The 18,116-nt window shown below is 40.9% G+C and overlaps 1 protein-coding gene across 1 annotated transcript; it reads left to right on the top strand.

The window, feature by feature from the left end:
- The first annotated feature begins 1,226 nt into the window (after nucleotides 1–1,226).
- Nucleotides 1,227–10,955, top strand: LDHB (lactate dehydrogenase B). Its single transcript, XM_065742434.1, has 8 exons — nucleotides 1,227–1,336; nucleotides 1,602–1,733; nucleotides 4,695–4,812; nucleotides 5,301–5,474; nucleotides 7,616–7,789; nucleotides 9,117–9,234; nucleotides 9,685–9,808; nucleotides 10,603–10,955. The coding sequence occupies exons 2-8, from the start codon at nucleotides 1,608–1,610 to the stop codon at nucleotides 10,768–10,770; spliced, it is 1,002 nt and encodes a 333-aa protein (XP_065598506.1). The 5' UTR covers nucleotides 1,227–1,336; nucleotides 1,602–1,607; the 3' UTR covers nucleotides 10,771–10,955.
- The last annotated feature ends 7,161 nt before the right edge of the window (nucleotides 10,956–18,116 follow it).

Here is an 18,116-nt window from a genome sequence, read left to right as displayed (position 1 = left end):
TCAGATACCACAACTTGAGCAAATTTGCCCCCAAATAAGAACACACAAAATGCTTTAGTTTTGCACAACTCCCTGCCTGCTGTGAATCCTCTTAAAATTCCTCCTGGCTAAGTCTATGGCTCTGTGAAACAGAGAAAGCTTCACCTTATCGGCAATTAGCTGAGGAAAACAAGTGTGTGAAGGTCACGGTGTTCATGAACAGAGCAAGCAGTGCCCTAAGTTACAACAAAAGAGGGGTGGCCAGCAGGGCTTGGGAGGTGATTGTCCCCTTTTCCTCTGCCCTTGTGAGCTCCATTTTGGAGTACTGTGGTTTCCAGCACAAGAAAGACCTAGAGCTGTTGGAAGTGGGTCTAGAGGAGGGCACAAGGACGCCCAGAGGGCTGAAGCACATCCGCTACAAAGAAAGGTCAAGGGAGCTGGGCTTGTTTAGCTTGGGAGAATAGAAGGTTCTGAGGAGACTTCATTACAGTCCTCCATTACTTGAGGTAAACTACAAGCAGGAGGGGGAGCGACATTTTACATTCTAATAGTGACAGCACAAAGGAAAATGGCTTTAAAATAGAATAAAAGTGATTTATGTTAGATGTTAGGAAGAAATTCCATATACAAAGGGTGGTGAGGCACTGAACAGACTACCCAGGGAAGCTGTGGATGCCCATCACTGGAAGTGTTCACCCCTGGAGGCCCTGGGCAGCCTGAGCTGGCGGGCGGCAGCTCAGCCCACAGCACAGGGTTGGAACTGGATGATCTTTAAGATCTCTTCCAGCTCATTCCATGATTCTGATTCTATGATTTACATGCCCACAGCCAGAAGCAGGGTGACAGCCACCTTGTAACCTGGGTGCCTAAAGCACTGTCAGGACAGTAATCCCTGGGGCCCAGCACTACACTGCACTGCTCCCAGCTCTGCTGCAGGCACTTTTGGGCTGGTAGCCAACAAAATCATTCCAACCATCTGCATGCGGAAGGAGGAAGAAAGTTCCCGTTGCAATAATCCTTTTCTGAAGTAAGCCCTCGCTGTAGGAGTCCCCAGCAGCCATACCATAAGACCTCCATCCCGACCCCGACGCATTTTTGCAAAGGACGTGGCGGGAAGGGTGGGGGAGGGGGATGAAGGAGGAGGGCGAACTGGCGTCACCCTCGATCCTCCGTCCTCAAAGCGGATTGAGCGCGGCGGCCGCCACCGCCTCACATTGACGCTGTGCCCGCCCCGAGGGCGCGGTGAGGGGCTCCTCCACCCAGCCCAGCCCGCCTCTTCCGCTGCGGAGCGCAGATTGCCCGAGCCCCGCCGCCGTCGCAGTGCTGTTCCCGATCCTCCCTTCCTTGCACCGAACCGGTGGGTAGTGGGAGAGCCAGGCTTCCTCCTCGGCGTTGACTGCGGATCGGTCCCCCTGGGAGGCTGAGTTGAGGGGGGGGGTCCTCGTGTGCCGGGGGCTCCGGGCTGCGCTGGTGGGAGAGCGCTGCGTTTCGCGTTGTCGTTGCAGCCCCCAGCCCGGTGGGGAGCGGGCGCGGAGGGAAGCGATTGCTTGCGGGGCGGGCGGGCGGGCGGGTGCTGGAATGCAGCGCCATTAAACCGAGCCTCCTCCCGTCCCTTCTCGTAGGACACCATGGCGACCCTGAAGGAGAAGCTGATCACCCCCGTGGCCGCGGGCAGCACGATCCCCAACAACAAGATCACCGTGGTGGGGGTCGGGCAGGTTGGGATGGCGTGTGCCATCAGCATCCTCGGCAAGGTACGGCCGCGGGGCGGCGCGGCGGAGCCTCGTGCTTTGAGCACGTGGTGGGGCGGTGCGGGGGGAGGGGGGGGATGGATGCGGAGGTCACCTTCGCTTCCTGCCCCATCGGCTGGCCCCAGGGAGTTATTTCATTGTGAAAATGCGCTGAGACCATTCCCAAGCCCTTCTTTCTTATCTGTTGAATTAAGTGTTCTTCCGTAACCCAGCTGGAGTCTGCCTGGCAGAGCTCTTTCTCCCGCAAAGAATGCGGGCAAACCAGAGATTAGTTCAAAGTACGGGGTGGGAAGCACAATCAAATTTTACTGAATTTTATTCTCGTGTGTCTGTGCTGTTCTATCTCATCTCTGAAGGTAGTGGAAACGATTGCTCGTGCCTTCGAAGGGCTACTTGGTTTTCCTTGAGCTGTTCTGTTCTGATTGCATAACTGCTGTGTCCAGAGCAGTGTAATACGTGCTCTCTAGAAACTAAAAATCTACAGCTCCAACTGGAGATCACCCTGCATTTTTTTCCTTTTCTTTTTGGCAAATCTCAAGCCTCAGTCTTTGAACAAAGCGAAGGTTAAATATGTAAGAGGATCTTTGCCTTTTGCTTGTTGTAAACACGGGGAATAAGTTAAATTAGTCAGCGTATTTTTGAAAAGTGGAAGCCACAGATCTTTATTTTTCTTCCCAAGAAGACAAGCAGATGTGCCCAGCCCTGTTAAAGTGGCAGATCTTACATCTAGTAGCTCCCAGTGTTGGTGTCAAGCATCTGTATTGTTAAAACAGCTGTCACTTATTTGGTGACAGTCCGTCTTCTAGTACCTTGAGGATATATGTGTTAAAGCACAGATTTTGTTTGTGGGGAAAATGTTGAAGGGTTTTCACTTGCTGTTGCTTAAACGTTGTCAGCAAGAAGGGATAATGGTAAGTAAAGGCTGCTGTGAAGTGGGTACTGATGTGAAGGTAACTTTTTATTATTATTATTTACAAGTATACAAAACTGAAACATAACTGAAAGAGGGGTAGACCATTCACAAATTACTGTCTTCAGTGGTGACAGAGTAGAAGCCAAGGTGAAATGGCTGCAAAATTCATTGCAATCCAGCATTTGTTTTTAATATGCTGTTCTGAGCAGGATCAACTTATGTACAGAAGTATAGTTTTTACAGTTACTAAAATGTATGATTCAAACCTAGAGTGAGAGCAGGACTTAAATTTCCAGTCTTAGAAATAACATAATGGTGCTATTCTCTTCTCATTCTCTCATTTGTAAAAATTGTAGTAATAAACCACCTTAGTTTAAAAAAAAAACAACACTTGATTCTTGTCACTAAGTCAAATGTGCCTTTGACTTCTGCAAGATGGTTGGCTGCCTAAAATGCCTTCTGCTTTTTGTTATACTGACACACAGAACTTTGTGCCTAATTTCCAATGTTAGTATTCACATAACTTTGGATTTTAGGTGGCTTTGAGTTTTATGTAGCTAGTATGCTAACACTAAGTTTGCTATGCACTTGTGGTATTTAATACGTATGTTTCAATGATGCTGCAGTTCCACATCAGTTATTTTTAACTCTTAGAAACAAGTCACTGATGTTGCTGTGCTGTTCTAGAAATGGAAAGTTCTTCAAACTCAAGGCAGCTCACTTCTAAGGGGAATGTTTTAAGCTGCTTTTGATGGTGATTGTGCAGGCTTCATTCCTGTGTGTGCTAATAGCAAGCTGAATTTTTTTAGGCAACACTGATGCAGATTCATGAAATCAGTTCTTGGAGTGATTCCAGATATTCCTGCGGTTCAGTGGGAACTGGCTCCTTCACCTGCAGAGTCTGGTGAATGTTTGGTGCGTTGTCTGGACTCAGGCCCACGTTATTAGGCTGTATATATAAATTCATAAGCAATCACACCTCTGTGTACGCATTCTCTTTTCAGATTCCGATTACACTAACTTCTTAGTTTAACACTTCTACTTTCTGTTAGGGCTTTTTTTTTTAATAACATTTAAACAAGTGTGATTTTTAATTCTGCTGTTAGTCTGCAGCGTAAAATTAGTGCTGAATATAAACTCCTGTAATCAGTGACTCATTAACTGTTGTGATCGTAAACAGGTAGCACAAAAGCAACAGACTGAGTGCAACTTTTCCACATCTGAAGTGAAAGATGTAAATATATTTGCTGTTAAGTGTTTTTCCAAATGAAAACAGTGCATTCTGTGGCATGTTTAAATTGGCTTAGTTGACGCCAATGTTTTCACGCAAAGAGTGTTACCTTTTTTTATAAAAATAAAGAGAAGCTTTAAGATAGACCATTTCTATGCTACTGAAAGCACTATATTACTTTCAGTCCTAGGTAACTAGGGAAAAAAATTACTAATTTGGTTCTCAATATAACCTAATGAATAATGAAACTTTGAAGTACAGTAGAATTTACAAGGGTAGTAAACACTTCCATCAGAAGATGGTAGTGCTCTGTTTTAAAGCAGAACATCGTTCTTCTGTCCTTATTTCACCATCTTCTAATTTTGAGACCATATAATATTATCTCCCAACTCAGTGTGGCTTGACAGCAAGCATATATGGCTATATCTGTTTTGCAAAATAATAATTTAACAGCTCTATTATTTTTCCAGAATGAATGAATTTAGAGGAGTTGTTACAATTCTGAAAGATACCGTTTCTTTCCCATTTAAAAAAAAAAAAAAGTCATCAAATGCATGGTGGTAGAGGGGCACAAATTCTCCACAAATAACTTTTTCAGGAAGTCTGAACAAGGCTGACATACTTGTGCTGAGATAACTGTTAACTTTGTTCTCATGTGTCTCACAGTAGCACCAAGGTTTTTTTGTACTCCTGGTTAGCTTTTACAGAACAGTTGCTTTCAGATGTAACATTAAAAGTTAATGTAGCTTAACTCAGAAGCAGCTTTGAAATTCAAGTCAACAGCTAATAATATTCTGACTTCTTTAAATTATTTCTTCAGGGTCTTTGTGATGAGCTTGCTTTGGTTGATGTTTTGGAAGACAAACTAAAAGGAGAAATGATGGATCTGCAGCATGGGAGCTTGTTTCTTCAGACTCATAAGATTGTGGCTGACAAAGGTGAACTTCAGATTCTTAATAACTGTATTCTGTATACTTAACAATAGAGTATTACTCATGTAATCAGAACTATCAGGGTTTGGCATCAAAAGATTTAAGTTCATGAATTGGTGTGAGATTTCAGTTTCTCAAAATCCCAATGGGAGTGGCCCTTAATCTAAGCTTCCTTATGTCTGTTAATGGTCACTTTACTATCTTGGGCAACAATTAAAATTGATTTTAATGATATGCTAGTACCTCTATAATGTAGAACATTATAGTAGCAGTAATAATGTAGTTTTCTTACTGTACAGATGGTAGAAATGAGATTTGGAGGGGGAAGTTGAATATAATTGAGATCTATGTGCTGATACATCAGGACCGTTTCTTACATTTGGCTTGAATGCTGGTACAGTACAGAGGCTACTCGGAATACCTGTATGAAAATAATGCTGTTGAAATTGCCAGTAAACATATATAACAGTCTTTGTCTCCATGCTTGGTTGTAGATTATGCTGTCACAGCCAACTCCAAGATTGTGGTAGTAACTGCAGGTGTTCGCCAGCAAGAGGGCGAGAGCCGTCTCAACCTGGTTCAGAGGAATGTGAATGTCTTCAAATTCATCGTTCCTCAGATTGTGAAATACAGCCCCAATTGCACCATCCTTGTGGTTTCCAACCCAGGTAAAGTAGATCTCTAGAACACCTATGATTTCTGCTTTTAGAATATTAGTGATGCTTCATTAATCTTCTCAAATGTAATTTCCAACATGATATTTCTAGTGTTTACTTGGACATCTGCCATATAGTTGCTAACTCTAAAAAATATAAGAGCACTAGGAAGCTGCTATTATTTATTGAAGACTCTTCATGGCTTGTATTTTAAAGCATTCTTAATGATAAATACTTCCACATAGACACAAGTATACTTTGTAGTAAGTCCCTGTAGGGTGGTTTTTTATGGATTCCATAGTAAGGCAGTTGCTACAGAGCCCTGGCAGCAAGGTGACACTGCTTTTAAAGCACCCTAGCAGTCAAAACAGTGCATGTAAAGCTAATAACTCAGCTGCTGTTTGAGTTATTAGCTAGCGTACTATTGAATACTAGTATACTGAGCAAGTGACTTCTGCATGAGTACAATAACATGGCAATTTTTAAACTTATCTAAAAATCAAGTCACAGATCAACTTGTTCTAGCGAGGCTGAATTCAAACTATGGGCTTCTTTCCAGTAGTGCAGCTGTGTGTGACAACTGCGTATGTTGCTGTTACCAGAATTACTTTGAGTTGTTGTTTTTTCATTTCTCAGAATGTGTGGAATCATCGTGTCCACTAGTTTTACATAGTGGAACTATTGTAAGCTGCTTAGTAAGGACTAAAAGGGGTGTCAGAGTATCAGATGTGCCCACTGCCTCTGTGTTGGTGTGACATTTGTGTCCTTTCTGGTTTAACTTTCCCAGATCCATCAGGGCTGTGATGCACAACACACGCACGTGTGACACTGCCTACATTCTCTCCTGTGTAGAAAACGATGTTGGCAAGCAGTGAGATAAAACTGTGCTCTGAAGTTTTATGTGTGTCCAGGGGGACCGTAGCTATTCGAGAGGCTAGTGCTCCATAGTCTGCACATAGATTACTGTTGCCCTAGCAGGAACTGCACCAGTTATTGCTGTAGCAAGGCAATGTCTAATAGGCATGCTGCTTGTAACGTGAAGGTGCAAACTGCACTGAGACTACTTGCTTCTGGTGCCCAAGAAAGTGATCTGTATATAAATACATAGCCTCTGGAGAACTGGTTTTCCTTTGAGAGTTTTGGAGTCAGTATTCAGTGTTGTGGCCTGACTGTTATTCTTGCTTTGAGCAATGGATTTGAGTTTTCCTTCAGTCTGCCCCAGCCTTAATTGGTTTGTTTTTCTGTAAGTGTATTTTTAGAGCCACACATGGCCAAAGCGTAGAGCTTATTTAGCTTTTCATGCTACAGAAGTAACCAGTTGTAGGGTGAATAACCCAAAAGAATAGTATTCAGAGAAAATAGCGAGGAAGATGGTATGTTTTGATAGGCTTATCTGGATGGCAAGCAGACAACCAGTAAATAAAGAGAGGTTCACCTTTTCTAGATGGTTGAGGTTCACCAATAACTCCACGCGGGAGGGATCTCCAACAAGAGATGCTTCCCTAGTGGTGCTCAGCCCTTAAATGGGGTCTGGGAGAGGTGGAGCCAGACTCCACTTCTTCCAGTCACACAGGTACATTGCCTTCACCTGTGCTCCTGTGGCTAACTCAGTGCTTGCCTCATGTGATCAATCAGTGGTTCAGGCCGTGACTCAACAGTTCCCATACACCAGTAAAGAAACTGTTTCTTGGTCAGATATGTTCGAGAAATGAACCTGAAGTATAAAATAGTGTGTTTACACATAAGGATTCTTTTTTTTCTCAGTGTAAGTTGCTTTGCTTCTTCTTGGCAGGAAGTGGAAGGTAGTGTTACTTCAGGAAATTGCTTGACTATTTTAGCCAGATAAGAAGTTCAGGATGAATACTGGATGTTCTGGGGAGGTCTAGCTGTGACTAAAAAAAATATAAAATCAGCTCTCTCAGTTTTAGCTGATAGGATGCTAATCTACAAAGACTTTCCTTAGTTTTTCTGCAAATAGCTTCCAGTAGTTTATTCACCTTAGTCCTGAAAATAATCAGACCTAAAATATGGTGACCAGTGAATTCATTTGTTTTGAGTCTTCCTGATTGCCCTACCACTTGCAGTAAATACTTGGTGTGTTATTTCTGGTGTTCATGAACAGTTCAATTTATTATGTATGTTCTTCTTTTTAGTGGATATATTAACCTATGTCACGTGGAAGCTGAGTGGCCTGCCAAAGCACCGTGTGATTGGAAGTGGTTGCAATCTAGACACAGCTAGATTCCGCTACCTGATGGCTGAGAGGCTTGGTATCCACCCAAGTAGCTGCCATGGCTGGATTTTAGGAGAACATGGTGATTCTAGTGGTAAGGAGCAGTTTAGAAGATATTTTTTTGATTAAACCATGTAGTACTAGAGGTTGAAGTTGCGTGTGTTAAAAATCCTGAATGAGCAGATACTGCTGGACTTGAGTGGCTAGCAGCACTTTGTCTTTATATGGAGTCAAGACAGTTAAGTCTGGGAAATCCCACTACAGTTTTTTTTCCTGTTTCTTTTTTTTTTAAATTAATATAATTTTGTCTGTGCAATTAAATCTTGGCCTGAAAAGACTGTAGAGTCTGATAAGACTGTATCCTAAGAACCCCATTTGGCTTTTGCCTGTGGTTTTTGGATTACCATTCATGTATGTGATCTGTTGCAAGGTTCTCTGAAAGCTGTATTAATGTTATTACTAGGTCAGTAGCTGGGATTGTTGCAAACAATAGAACATCCAGTAGAACAGGTTAGCAATCCAGATTAAAGTAAAAATCTCTTTATTTTGTGAATTTCCTCCATGCTATTTAAGTAGAAGCTTTAAGAGAAGCTTCTTTGATTTCACGGTTTTAAAGTTATTTTTCTTAGATTAGCTTTTATGTTTATTTCAAGTCTGAAAGGATGCAGCAGAACAACTGTATGGAAGATGGCACTTCTTTTAATTTAAGTGCTGTGTGTTTTCAAGAGAGCTACATCTCCAGTGACGCATTGCATCTGATCAAAGTAGCGTCTGATCAACTACAGTACTAGCTGAAGCCAGTCCTACAGTAATAAAAACAGAGCATGGCTGAGCATGCAGAGCTCATTCTGCTTCACTGTTTCATCTGTTTTTGCTTTGAAGTATCTATGAAATTTCCTAGTGAATTTGCAGAAACAAGAAATGAATCTGCTTGTAAGCTTTTGATATGAAAGGAGATTGACAAATTCCTTTCTTGGTATTCTAAGCTTGCATATTGCTACCTCATTGTTTGGGAAAATAAAAGTACAGTTTTTGCAGGCTAATACTTATACTGATCAGTGGAACAATATACATAACAGCAGTTCTTCAGTAAAATGTTCTAAAAAGCTGAATGAATAGCTGAGGTTTGTTTGCAGAAATTTGGGGTTTTTGACTTGGAAAAATAGCTCTCTAAACCTTTGAAGGACTGAAATCTGTTATTCGTGTATTGAGATGAATTTCAGTGTCAGTACTGAAGTATTCTCAGAATATTCTGACACCCAGTGTTCACAGAATTAGTTACACCTAAATGAAAACAAAACCTGCATCAGACATTATTGTGGTTCTGGCTGCTACTGGTTTGTTTCAGGTTTATTCTAGCTAGGCAGAGAGCAGGTGGAGTTGCTAAGTGCTGTGAAACTTATATTCTCTCTCTGTTGCAGTGGCTGTTTGGAGTGGAGTTAATGTGGCAGGTGTTTCTCTCCAGGAACTGAATCCTGCTATGGGAACTGACAAAGACAGTGAGAACTGGAAGGAAGTGCACAAGCAGGTTGTTGAAAGGTACAGTGAGTTAAGGAATAATGTGGGTATATGTGATAATGGAGATGGCTTTTCTGCATGCTACTTATCCTTTTCACCTCAGCTTTCATGTATTCAGAATGATGATTTAAGTCATTATTCTGCTGATAGAGAACTTCTTCAGCTGTACATGGTTTTCTATTTTTCACCATAAGAATTCATCATATGTGGAAGATATTTTTTTTCACCTAATGTTGAGAGAGCAATACGGTTTTACTGTTATACGTTTGAGTTATTGTAGGCTCCATATTTCATCCTCTAATGCTAGAATGTGTGACTTTCTCTTCCTAATTCTAGAAGTTGCAGTGTGCCAGAGCTTTTGTGTTTTTTGTAATTTTTCTTTAGATAGGAAACATTTGCTTATTTAAGTCAGTCTTCAGTATACTTTCAATGCTTTTTGACTAATGCTAGTGTATCTCAATGTTTCTTTAGTGCCTACGAGGTAATCAGACTCAAGGGATATACAAACTGGGCCATTGGCCTCAGCGTTGCTGAGCTCTGTGAGACAATGCTGAAGAACTTGTGCAGAGTTCATTCTGTGTCAACACTGGTAAAGGTAAGAAATGTTGGTGAATTGGATGCTCTAGCACAATTTTTGTTATGGGAGGACTGAACAGTCTCAATTAGCAAGGTGGTGAACAAAGGAAGCTTTGGGTTGTTTTTTTTTTTTTTAAGAAAAAAAACTACTCTGAATTTTAGATGTTATACATGGAGCATACTATTGTAATTTTTCCTTTTGATTTCTTAGTTCTCACCTCCATACTTGTAGGAAGGGTGAGCAAATACTTTACTGCCCAGTATTGTATTACCCTTGTGTGAGGTTTGCCACATATGGCACACAGCTTCATTAAAAGAAGCTTTCAGTGCAATAAAAGGACAACTATATGGAGGCCCAAATGTGTTTCCATGAAACACTCCCTAGCTAAGATGCTGAGGCAAAGTGAGCATTTTTTACCTGTTTATCTGCATCTAATCTGTACCAGCTGAATAACCTCTAGTGAAGTATGGGCTCTTGAGCAGGCTGGTTTTACAGCTCCACCTGTAGTCAGGAAAAAGACCTGCCACTACTACCTACTCTAATCCTCCATTTTTTTTTTACTTTTGTCAGCTGACTTGTTAAATATAAATAGGATTTTTTGGAGCTGGGATTTGTGAAATAATCAATTTTGTTATTGTCATTTGCTTTAAACCAACTCTGTTATATTTTCAAATACATAGAATGAAAATTTTCTTTGAGTTGTGAAGTAGGTCTTAAGATGTACCATCAGAAAGCTTCCTGCTGTGTAAATTAAAGCTGTTCTAGAAGTATGGATTTCCTTCAGTGATATCACGTTCTTTTGTTTGTGACAGGGCACATATGGCATTGAGAACGATGTCTTCCTGAGCCTGCCTTGTGTTCTGAGTGCCTCTGGATTGACAAGTGTCATCAACCAAAAGCTGAAGGATGATGAGGTGGCTCAGCTGAAGAAGAGTGCAGATACATTGTGGAGCATCCAGAAAGATCTTAAAGACCTGTAACTCAAATGTTAGATTGCAGCAATAGAAAAACAGTGTGTTGTGTACAAATGTGGGCTCTCTACTCACTATACATCTCTATGGTTAACATTTAATGCTCTTCCAGATTGAGCTTTTGTCCACAGTAGCTAAACATAAGCTTGCTGTAACGCACAGACTTTATGAACAAATAAAGCAACTTTCAGGCATGTTTTGGTTTCCTAGTGACTCATTTCTGGTATTTACAGCTTATTCTGGCTGTAGTGTTCACCACTAATATCTTCCACATGCTATGCAACTGTGTAGACATATGTATATTACGAAGTTAGAAAAAAATGTAGTAATTACCTATGGAGAGATTACAGTAAAATGCAATCTTATTAGGAGCCATTTCTGTACAGTAAATAACTTGAAATCCAGATACTGACTTAAGAGTCTGGGAATTAACAACTTTCCTGATATTTTTACTGTTGGGTAAAGTAAGTGGATCTGTAGATCTGAAAACCTGCTATGAGAAATATTTCCCTAAACATCCTGAAATTTTATTACCTAAATTGATACTTTCTACTTTACAGAGTAGATATAACTATAAAAGTAAAATATTAGGTTTCTGAGAATGACACAACTTCATTTATGATGTGTTCCTGCTCTGTCCAGTGTTAGTATCTCAAAACAGAATGGTGTAGCAAGTTAGAAAATGGGGAATGCTCTTTAATGCAATTCCTTGCTGTTCCCTTGTTGCTGCTGCCAGAGAGAAGAGATCTATGCCTCTCCATCTGCTCCCCTTGTGGGGAAGCTGTAGGCCACCAAGAGGCCTCCCCTCAGTCTCTTCTCTGAGCTGAACAAACCAGGGGAGCTCTGGTGTTCTTCGAATGTCTTGCCTCTAGACAACTTCATAATCTTCATAACTCTCCTTTGGACACTAATGTGTTTATAAATTGTGGCACTGAAAACTATGCATGCGAGTCAGTGTGAGACTGCACTCCATGCGCATTTGGGCAATCCTTTTCCTTGGCTGATTAGCAATGCTGTGTTATCCATTTGGACCTTTTGACTGCAAGGGCAGCTGTGTTCAGAATGAGGTAAAACTTAGACTTGATACTAAATCACTTGTCTGAGCCTTGGGAGTGTTAAACAGCTATGTTCTGTATCAGCTGTTGGGCACTGGCACTGAGAAGAAACAGGAATGTCTTTCCATTATTCATTTTTTCTCTCTAATTTTTAAAGTGAAAGTCGGGACTCTGTTTTGATTGCTTAGTGATTCTTTAATGCCTAAATGAAAAATCTCTAATCACTGAGTGCATTCTAGTGCTCAAGACTGGAGCATGTTTAGCTGGTTAACTGCATAGGTTGTTCTCTACTTTGTTCCTACTTTTACTGTTCTCAGTTGATATAGTTCAAAACTATGTTGTGGCACTTCAGTTTTTTACACTTCCTGAGACTGCTGTGTGTGAAGAGGCATCAGTTGTCTTAGAGGACAGAGAGGGGGCAGTTTTCCCTTCTGTCAGTGAATCTTGATTATTTTTGAAGTTCTCAGTTGCCATAAAACTGAGTTTTGTCCCTGATTAAATCAGTATGCTTTCCTCACTGAAGAGCAGGGTTTTACTTTGTGTTCTGTGGTCAGCAAACTGATACCTCAGGTTGTGATGCTTTGAAATTAACGCAGGAATTACTTCTTGAGCTGGGACGCTCTTGTCACCTCAGTGTCCATCAGTTGCTCCTTCCACTCCAATGTATTCAAGTTGTTTTTTGTTTTGTTTTGTTAGTGATCATAAATTTAACATAACTTCTTTTGTACCTTATCATTAAGTAGTCAGATCTAAGTCTGTCCATATCACAGGAAGGTGCAGCCTGTGACAGAAAAGAGTGGCTGTATATAAACAAAAAAGGTAATAGAAAGAATGAGGGAATTGCATCAGTCTGTGAGATGAGCAGTATTTTTTAGTACCCTAACTACGTTTCTCTATTTCTCAAGGTGATGTCACGAAATGTATTCTAAGAAATGATACAACAAACAATAAAGTGGCCTTGTGTGCACAATAGGTGGGGTTGGTTCAAAATTGTTAAATAACAACTATCGCAGTCTAGAGGATTTTGAGATTTTATTAATAAACTTCAGATTATTTTTGGCATTAGTGTTATTAGTGAGTAATATGCAAATACATTAATTATAATTATTCTTTGTTAGGATTCTTATCACATAATCTTGTATCTTAACTTCATAGCAGTTGCATGATAGTAGAACAGCTTCCCCATGTACACCTATACAACAGCAGCCTATCACTTTCTGTTACTTGGAGTTAATCTGTAATATAAACTTATAGCAAACATAAAAATTTCTTTATGACAATATTGCCTTAGTTTTCACCTAACAGATGTTCATGGCTTTCGAACGTAGCAGACCCCTGCTTATCTTGTCTATATTTTGCTTTTACAGCCCCATAGATACATGAACTTTGCTCATTTTATCCCGTAAAAGGCAAAACAGGTCTTTAAACGCATTTCTAAGTGTCAAGGGATACCTTGATCTAAGAGAAGATATGACGCTGTTGGACTTTATGTCAAAGCAAGCAAGAGAGCCAGTGTGCAGAAGCACAGTGGAATGCTTATGAAAGCACTGAGGTCAACTTGCTTGACTCTGATGAGGTAAGAGCAAAAAGGTTGTTTTGATTGCTGTATGGATCTAGGCCCCTTGCATTAGCAGACTTATAGTTACAGAGTACAGAACAGAAAATCAGTCTGACTGATCTGCAAAAGTCAGGCAAGAGATGAGGAAATACCAATGGAAAATGGAGGGAGGAGGGATATGACTGGCGTGGCGGTACCAGAACATGGTCCTCTATGTTATACTTAACCTTGAATGCATATGCCTATTACCACTGTATTTCTAACATAGCTTTATGAAGAACTCAAATGTTAAGGAGAAAGAGCTTGTATTTCCTATTTGCACATCCAAACCTTTGAGGTAAATGAGTATGCAAACTCATCTATTATAGTGCACTTATTTTTTGTTGGGAGTCTTGTCACATGTCTCTGAGCACAACCTTAAATAAGTCAAAACTATCAAAGATTTTCAGAGATAACAATAGCTAGGGTCCTTCTAAAACCCACACCAACCACGGTGTTGTACTCTACATAAACAATTTCATGAGATGCCATTGCTTTGTGAGTCATTATTCTATGCAAGCAAAGGAGTCGTGCAAATCATTAACTTAGATGGTCTACTGGAGAGGTCAGACTCACATGGCTTGGATTTGTTCGGTGTCTGAAACGTGTAGTTTACCTTCAAACATGAGCAACAATACACAATCTGGCCCAGGTAGTGGATGTGCAAACTGTGATTTCTATGCAAACGTTTTCTCCCTTATTCTCTCTTCTTTAAGAGATCTTCAAACCCTACTGAGTTGTGTTTACACACTCAATATCTAAGGAAAAAAAAAATCCAGAAAATATGTCAAAACAGCGTGAAGGTGGATTATTATCAGCAGGAATTTCTGAAAGGTAATATTCATAGCTTCTGTACTAAATGGGTGTAATAAATGAAAATGCAGAGGGAATAAAAATGGCATACTTTAGCTGAGGTACAGTTTCTATCTGTGCTGCTAATTCCACATTTCAGACAATGAAACAGAAATAGTATGACTTCCAAAGTTTCTGTTCATTCAGCCATCTTCAGTGGTATCACTGAGAATGTGCAGACACGAGTAGTACACCTTAGAAAATACATCAAACTCATTTTCCTACCCACGTATGACAGTAGAGTAGAACCTGATACTCTCCAACTGAAGCTTTTGTCCATTTTACTGAGTTTGTTTTTCCAATGGTGAATTGTCATGCATTAGAATGAGTATTTTTTAAATGTCCTCTGTACTGAGCTAATTATGAATGCTCTGTTTTTATTTTTATTTTTATTTTTTTGAAAGAAAGAAGTCAGAAGAATAAACAGAAACAAGTCTTTGGACATGCATTGAGGTCATACAATGTCAATAATCTGGTTCTTAAAGAGACAGAAAGGGAGATTATACTTATGGGTAGTGCCTATATTCCACCAAGTACAATTTCTGGTCATGAGAATTATTGAATGCAGTTAAATTTCAGTATGTATCTTAATTCCAATCATGGGACAGCCTATTTTTATTTATTTTTTCTGACTTAGGTCCTTACCATACCTTAGCTGAGTGAACGGAAATACCTCTTCCGGCACCACATCTCTGAGTTTGCAGAGCAGTCTTTCAAAGCACAGGAACCTGGGCAAGCCACTGTCTGCAGAGAGGTAAAATAATGCAGTCCTCCCTGCTTGAGAAGATGCAGATAAGCTCTGTAAAAGTGAGATACTAGCTCTTATAACAATTTTTTCAATGTCACACAAGATAAAAGAGTAAGAACTCATAACTATCCTGAGCTTTTTATCATTTCTATCAAGAAATTCTGTGATTAGCACGTATCAGTGAAGGAAAAACAATACCAGCTGTACCAACACACTAACAAATCCCAGTGCTAGGTAAATATAGCAGAAACTGTGCTGAACACAGAATACAAATATGTATAAAAGCTGTCCCTGTGTCTGTGCACCTGTGAAAGTGTTTGTGTCTTTGTCCATCAGTTTGCATCCTAGATGGGAGCACTACACCCTGTACAGTAGAGCTCACTTTATTAAATATCCCATCATTGCTCTTCTTTTCCCTTCCTTCCTGTGCACCTCAGCCTGAGACAGGGGCTTCCAGACAAAGATCCCCCATTTTGCTGATTGTTGTGATTCTGTTTCCACAGTGTTTATAAAACTAAGGCTTGTCATGAACAAAGATTTATTAAGATGAATTAAACAACCTTTTGTCAAAAACAACACAGTAGACATTGGAGAACTCATGTTAATGCCATCAGTGCCACCTGCTGATCTATTTACAGAGTACAGTTTGTGCTCCTAACTAGTCTATTAGTCTAGTCTAAATCTTCCTAACTTCCTTTTATAAAATTTAGCCCCATGCTTATGAACATCTTTAATATCTAATCTTATTTTTTCCTACAGCTGACCTAGGTGCAGTTCTCTCATTATAAACTCAGACAGCAAATGGTATTGACTATTTCTTCCCCAACATGCTGTTTCTCACAGACAGAGAGGCTGAAGTTGATTTTCCAACTTTCTTGAGGTGGTTCTACAGGAGAGACAGAGGGTGGTCTGAAGGCAATATCCATTAATCACTTCCTGGGCAGATGTGCTGAGGTGGTTTTTGCAGAAAATTTTAATCTACCCAGATAGAAGGAGTTAGATCAAAACAAGTAGAGTTGACAACATTCTGGAATGTAATAGTTTCAAAAGAAGCTTTATGTGGAGCAGAGCACTCCTGTCTGTCTATTGTCCTTGCCTGTCTATATCCAGAGAACTGTAGCAAATTAAAACAACAACAACAACAAAAACAATACCACACATCATGCAATTTCTCTTCAAACACTTTTCAGACACAGCCTTCTTATTGTCCAATATCTTGTAAGTGAGAATAGTTGATGTCTGCAAGCTGACTGGGAACTCAATGCAACCACAAATGATACCAGGCCAAGCAAGTCATGCTGCATAATGCATTACACTGGACTCAAAACCAGTTTCACTTTGGTGGAAATTATTTTTTTAAGGTATTGTTTTGTGTAGAATTCCATTTTTCCAGTACAGCAATAGTCCTTTCTGTTAAGTTAAAAAAGCAGAAAAAAAATCTACAAGTATATGTACAGACAGGGAGAAGAACTTCTAGGGAGTAGCCCTGCTGAGAAGGACTTAAAATACCTGGTGGATGAAAAAGTTAACACTGGCCAGCAAACTGCACTTGCAGCCCAGGCCAATGGTATCCTGGGTTCCATTAGAAGAGGGGTGGCCAGCAGGGCAAGGGGGAGGATTGTCCCTTTCTGCCCTCATGAGACCCTATCTGGAGTATTTTGTCCAGGCCTGGGGCCCCCAGTACAGGAAAGATGTGGATATTTTGGAGACGCTCCAGAGGAGGACCAGGAAGATGATCAAAGGGCTGGAGCACCTCTCCTATGAAGACAGGCTGAGAGAGCTGGGCTTGTTCAGTCTGGAGAAGAGAGGACTCCAGAGAGACCTCATTACAGCCTTCCAGTATTTAAAGGGAGGTTATAAACAGGAGGGTAATCGACTTTTTACGTGGTTCAATAATGATAGAACAAGGGAGGATGGTTTTAAATCAAAGGAGAAGAGATTTAGACTAGATGTCGAGGGAAAGTTTTTACAGGGTGTAGTGAGATCCAGGCACAGGCTGCCCAGAGAAGCTGTGGGTATCCCATCCCTGGAGGGGTTTAGGGCTAGGATGGATGGGGCCCAGGGGAGCCTGAGCTGGTGGGTGGCAGCCCTGCCCATGGCAGGAGTTTGGAAGCAGATGGGCTTTAAGGTCTCTTCCAACCCAAGCCATTCTTGCAGACTGGCAGAATAGTGATATGCAAGAGATGAATAAAAGGTTACACCGTGACAGCACAACATTGGCCTATGTGGGCCTTAAGCTCTCCCACAGTTTATATATATAACTACAGGTTTACATTTATGTTTCTACTTCACAAGGAACTGTCCATTCCATGCAATTATGTAAATTGTGGTATTTTATACTGGTTCCTATATAGTAAAAACAAGGAAGTCATACTTGTCCTACTTTTATAGAGAAGGGCAGCCTGTCTTCTGAAGTGATTGCCTTGAACTTGCTCTGTCCATCTGTGCTGCTATGAAGTACACGCTTGCCATTGCCCTCTGTAGAGCTAGTGCTGCCCTGGATCTCACCTGGAGATCTGGTCAGCACTGAACTCTGGGTTTGGGGCAGGTTGTAATCTAATCTCAGAATCTGTTTTAATTGACACAGCTGTCCCAGACAAACTAGGCTCTCAGCATAAGCACTTAAGCATCTTCAATGTAGGCAGCTGCTCTGTGGGGCTTGGAGGGTCTGTGGCTGCAAGCTCTGCAGATGTATGCACTGCTTGCAGTATCCCAGCTCTGTGCTGCAGCAAGACAGGTGTATTGTTTCTCTAGGCCCAGAGGTCAGAGAAAAAGAGAAACCGTGTGGAAAATAGAGGACCAGACCAGCAGGGAGGGCCACCAAAAGTATGTAAATAGAACAAATGTAGCTCTGTTTGTAAAAAACTCTCAGGGATACAGGTTTGCTCTAGAGAAGAATGAAATTAGCAGCTTGCCCAGAGCCCTGGGAATGCATCTGGAATTAACTATAGAAGAAGGGTGTGAGGTAAATTAGAGCTTTCGGACTAATGGACTGAACAAGAATAGGCAACAGTTCTTAACCTGACAAGTAACCTAAGAACCATTGTGTAGAAAGAGTCTGCTTACCCTGCTGGTGAGTAGCCAGTGGATAGAGATAGTCCGT

The sequence above is a fragment of the Cyrtonyx montezumae genome, unplaced genomic scaffold (assembly GCF_038088225.1).
Source record: "Cyrtonyx montezumae isolate F1298 unplaced genomic scaffold, pur_monq_1.0 scaffold_3, whole genome shotgun sequence".
Lineage (NCBI taxonomy): Eukaryota > Metazoa > Chordata > Aves > Galliformes > Odontophoridae > Cyrtonyx > Cyrtonyx montezumae.
Note: the sequence above shows the minus strand (reverse complement) of the source record. Positions and strands in the feature narration are given on the sequence as shown.

Excerpts from the sequence above, each read along its gene's own strand:
- LDHB (XM_065742434.1), top strand. The coding sequence starts at position 1,608 with ATGGCGACCCTGAAGGAGAAGCTGATCACCCCCGTGGCCGCGGGCAGC. Across the intron at positions 1,734-4,694 it reads CCATCAGCATCCTCGGCAAG|GGTCTTTGTGATGAGCTTGC; the intron begins GTACGGCCGCGG and ends TTATTTCTTCAG. Across the intron at positions 4,813-5,300 it reads TAAGATTGTGGCTGACAAAG|ATTATGCTGTCACAGCCAAC; the intron begins GTGAACTTCAGA and ends GCTTGGTTGTAG.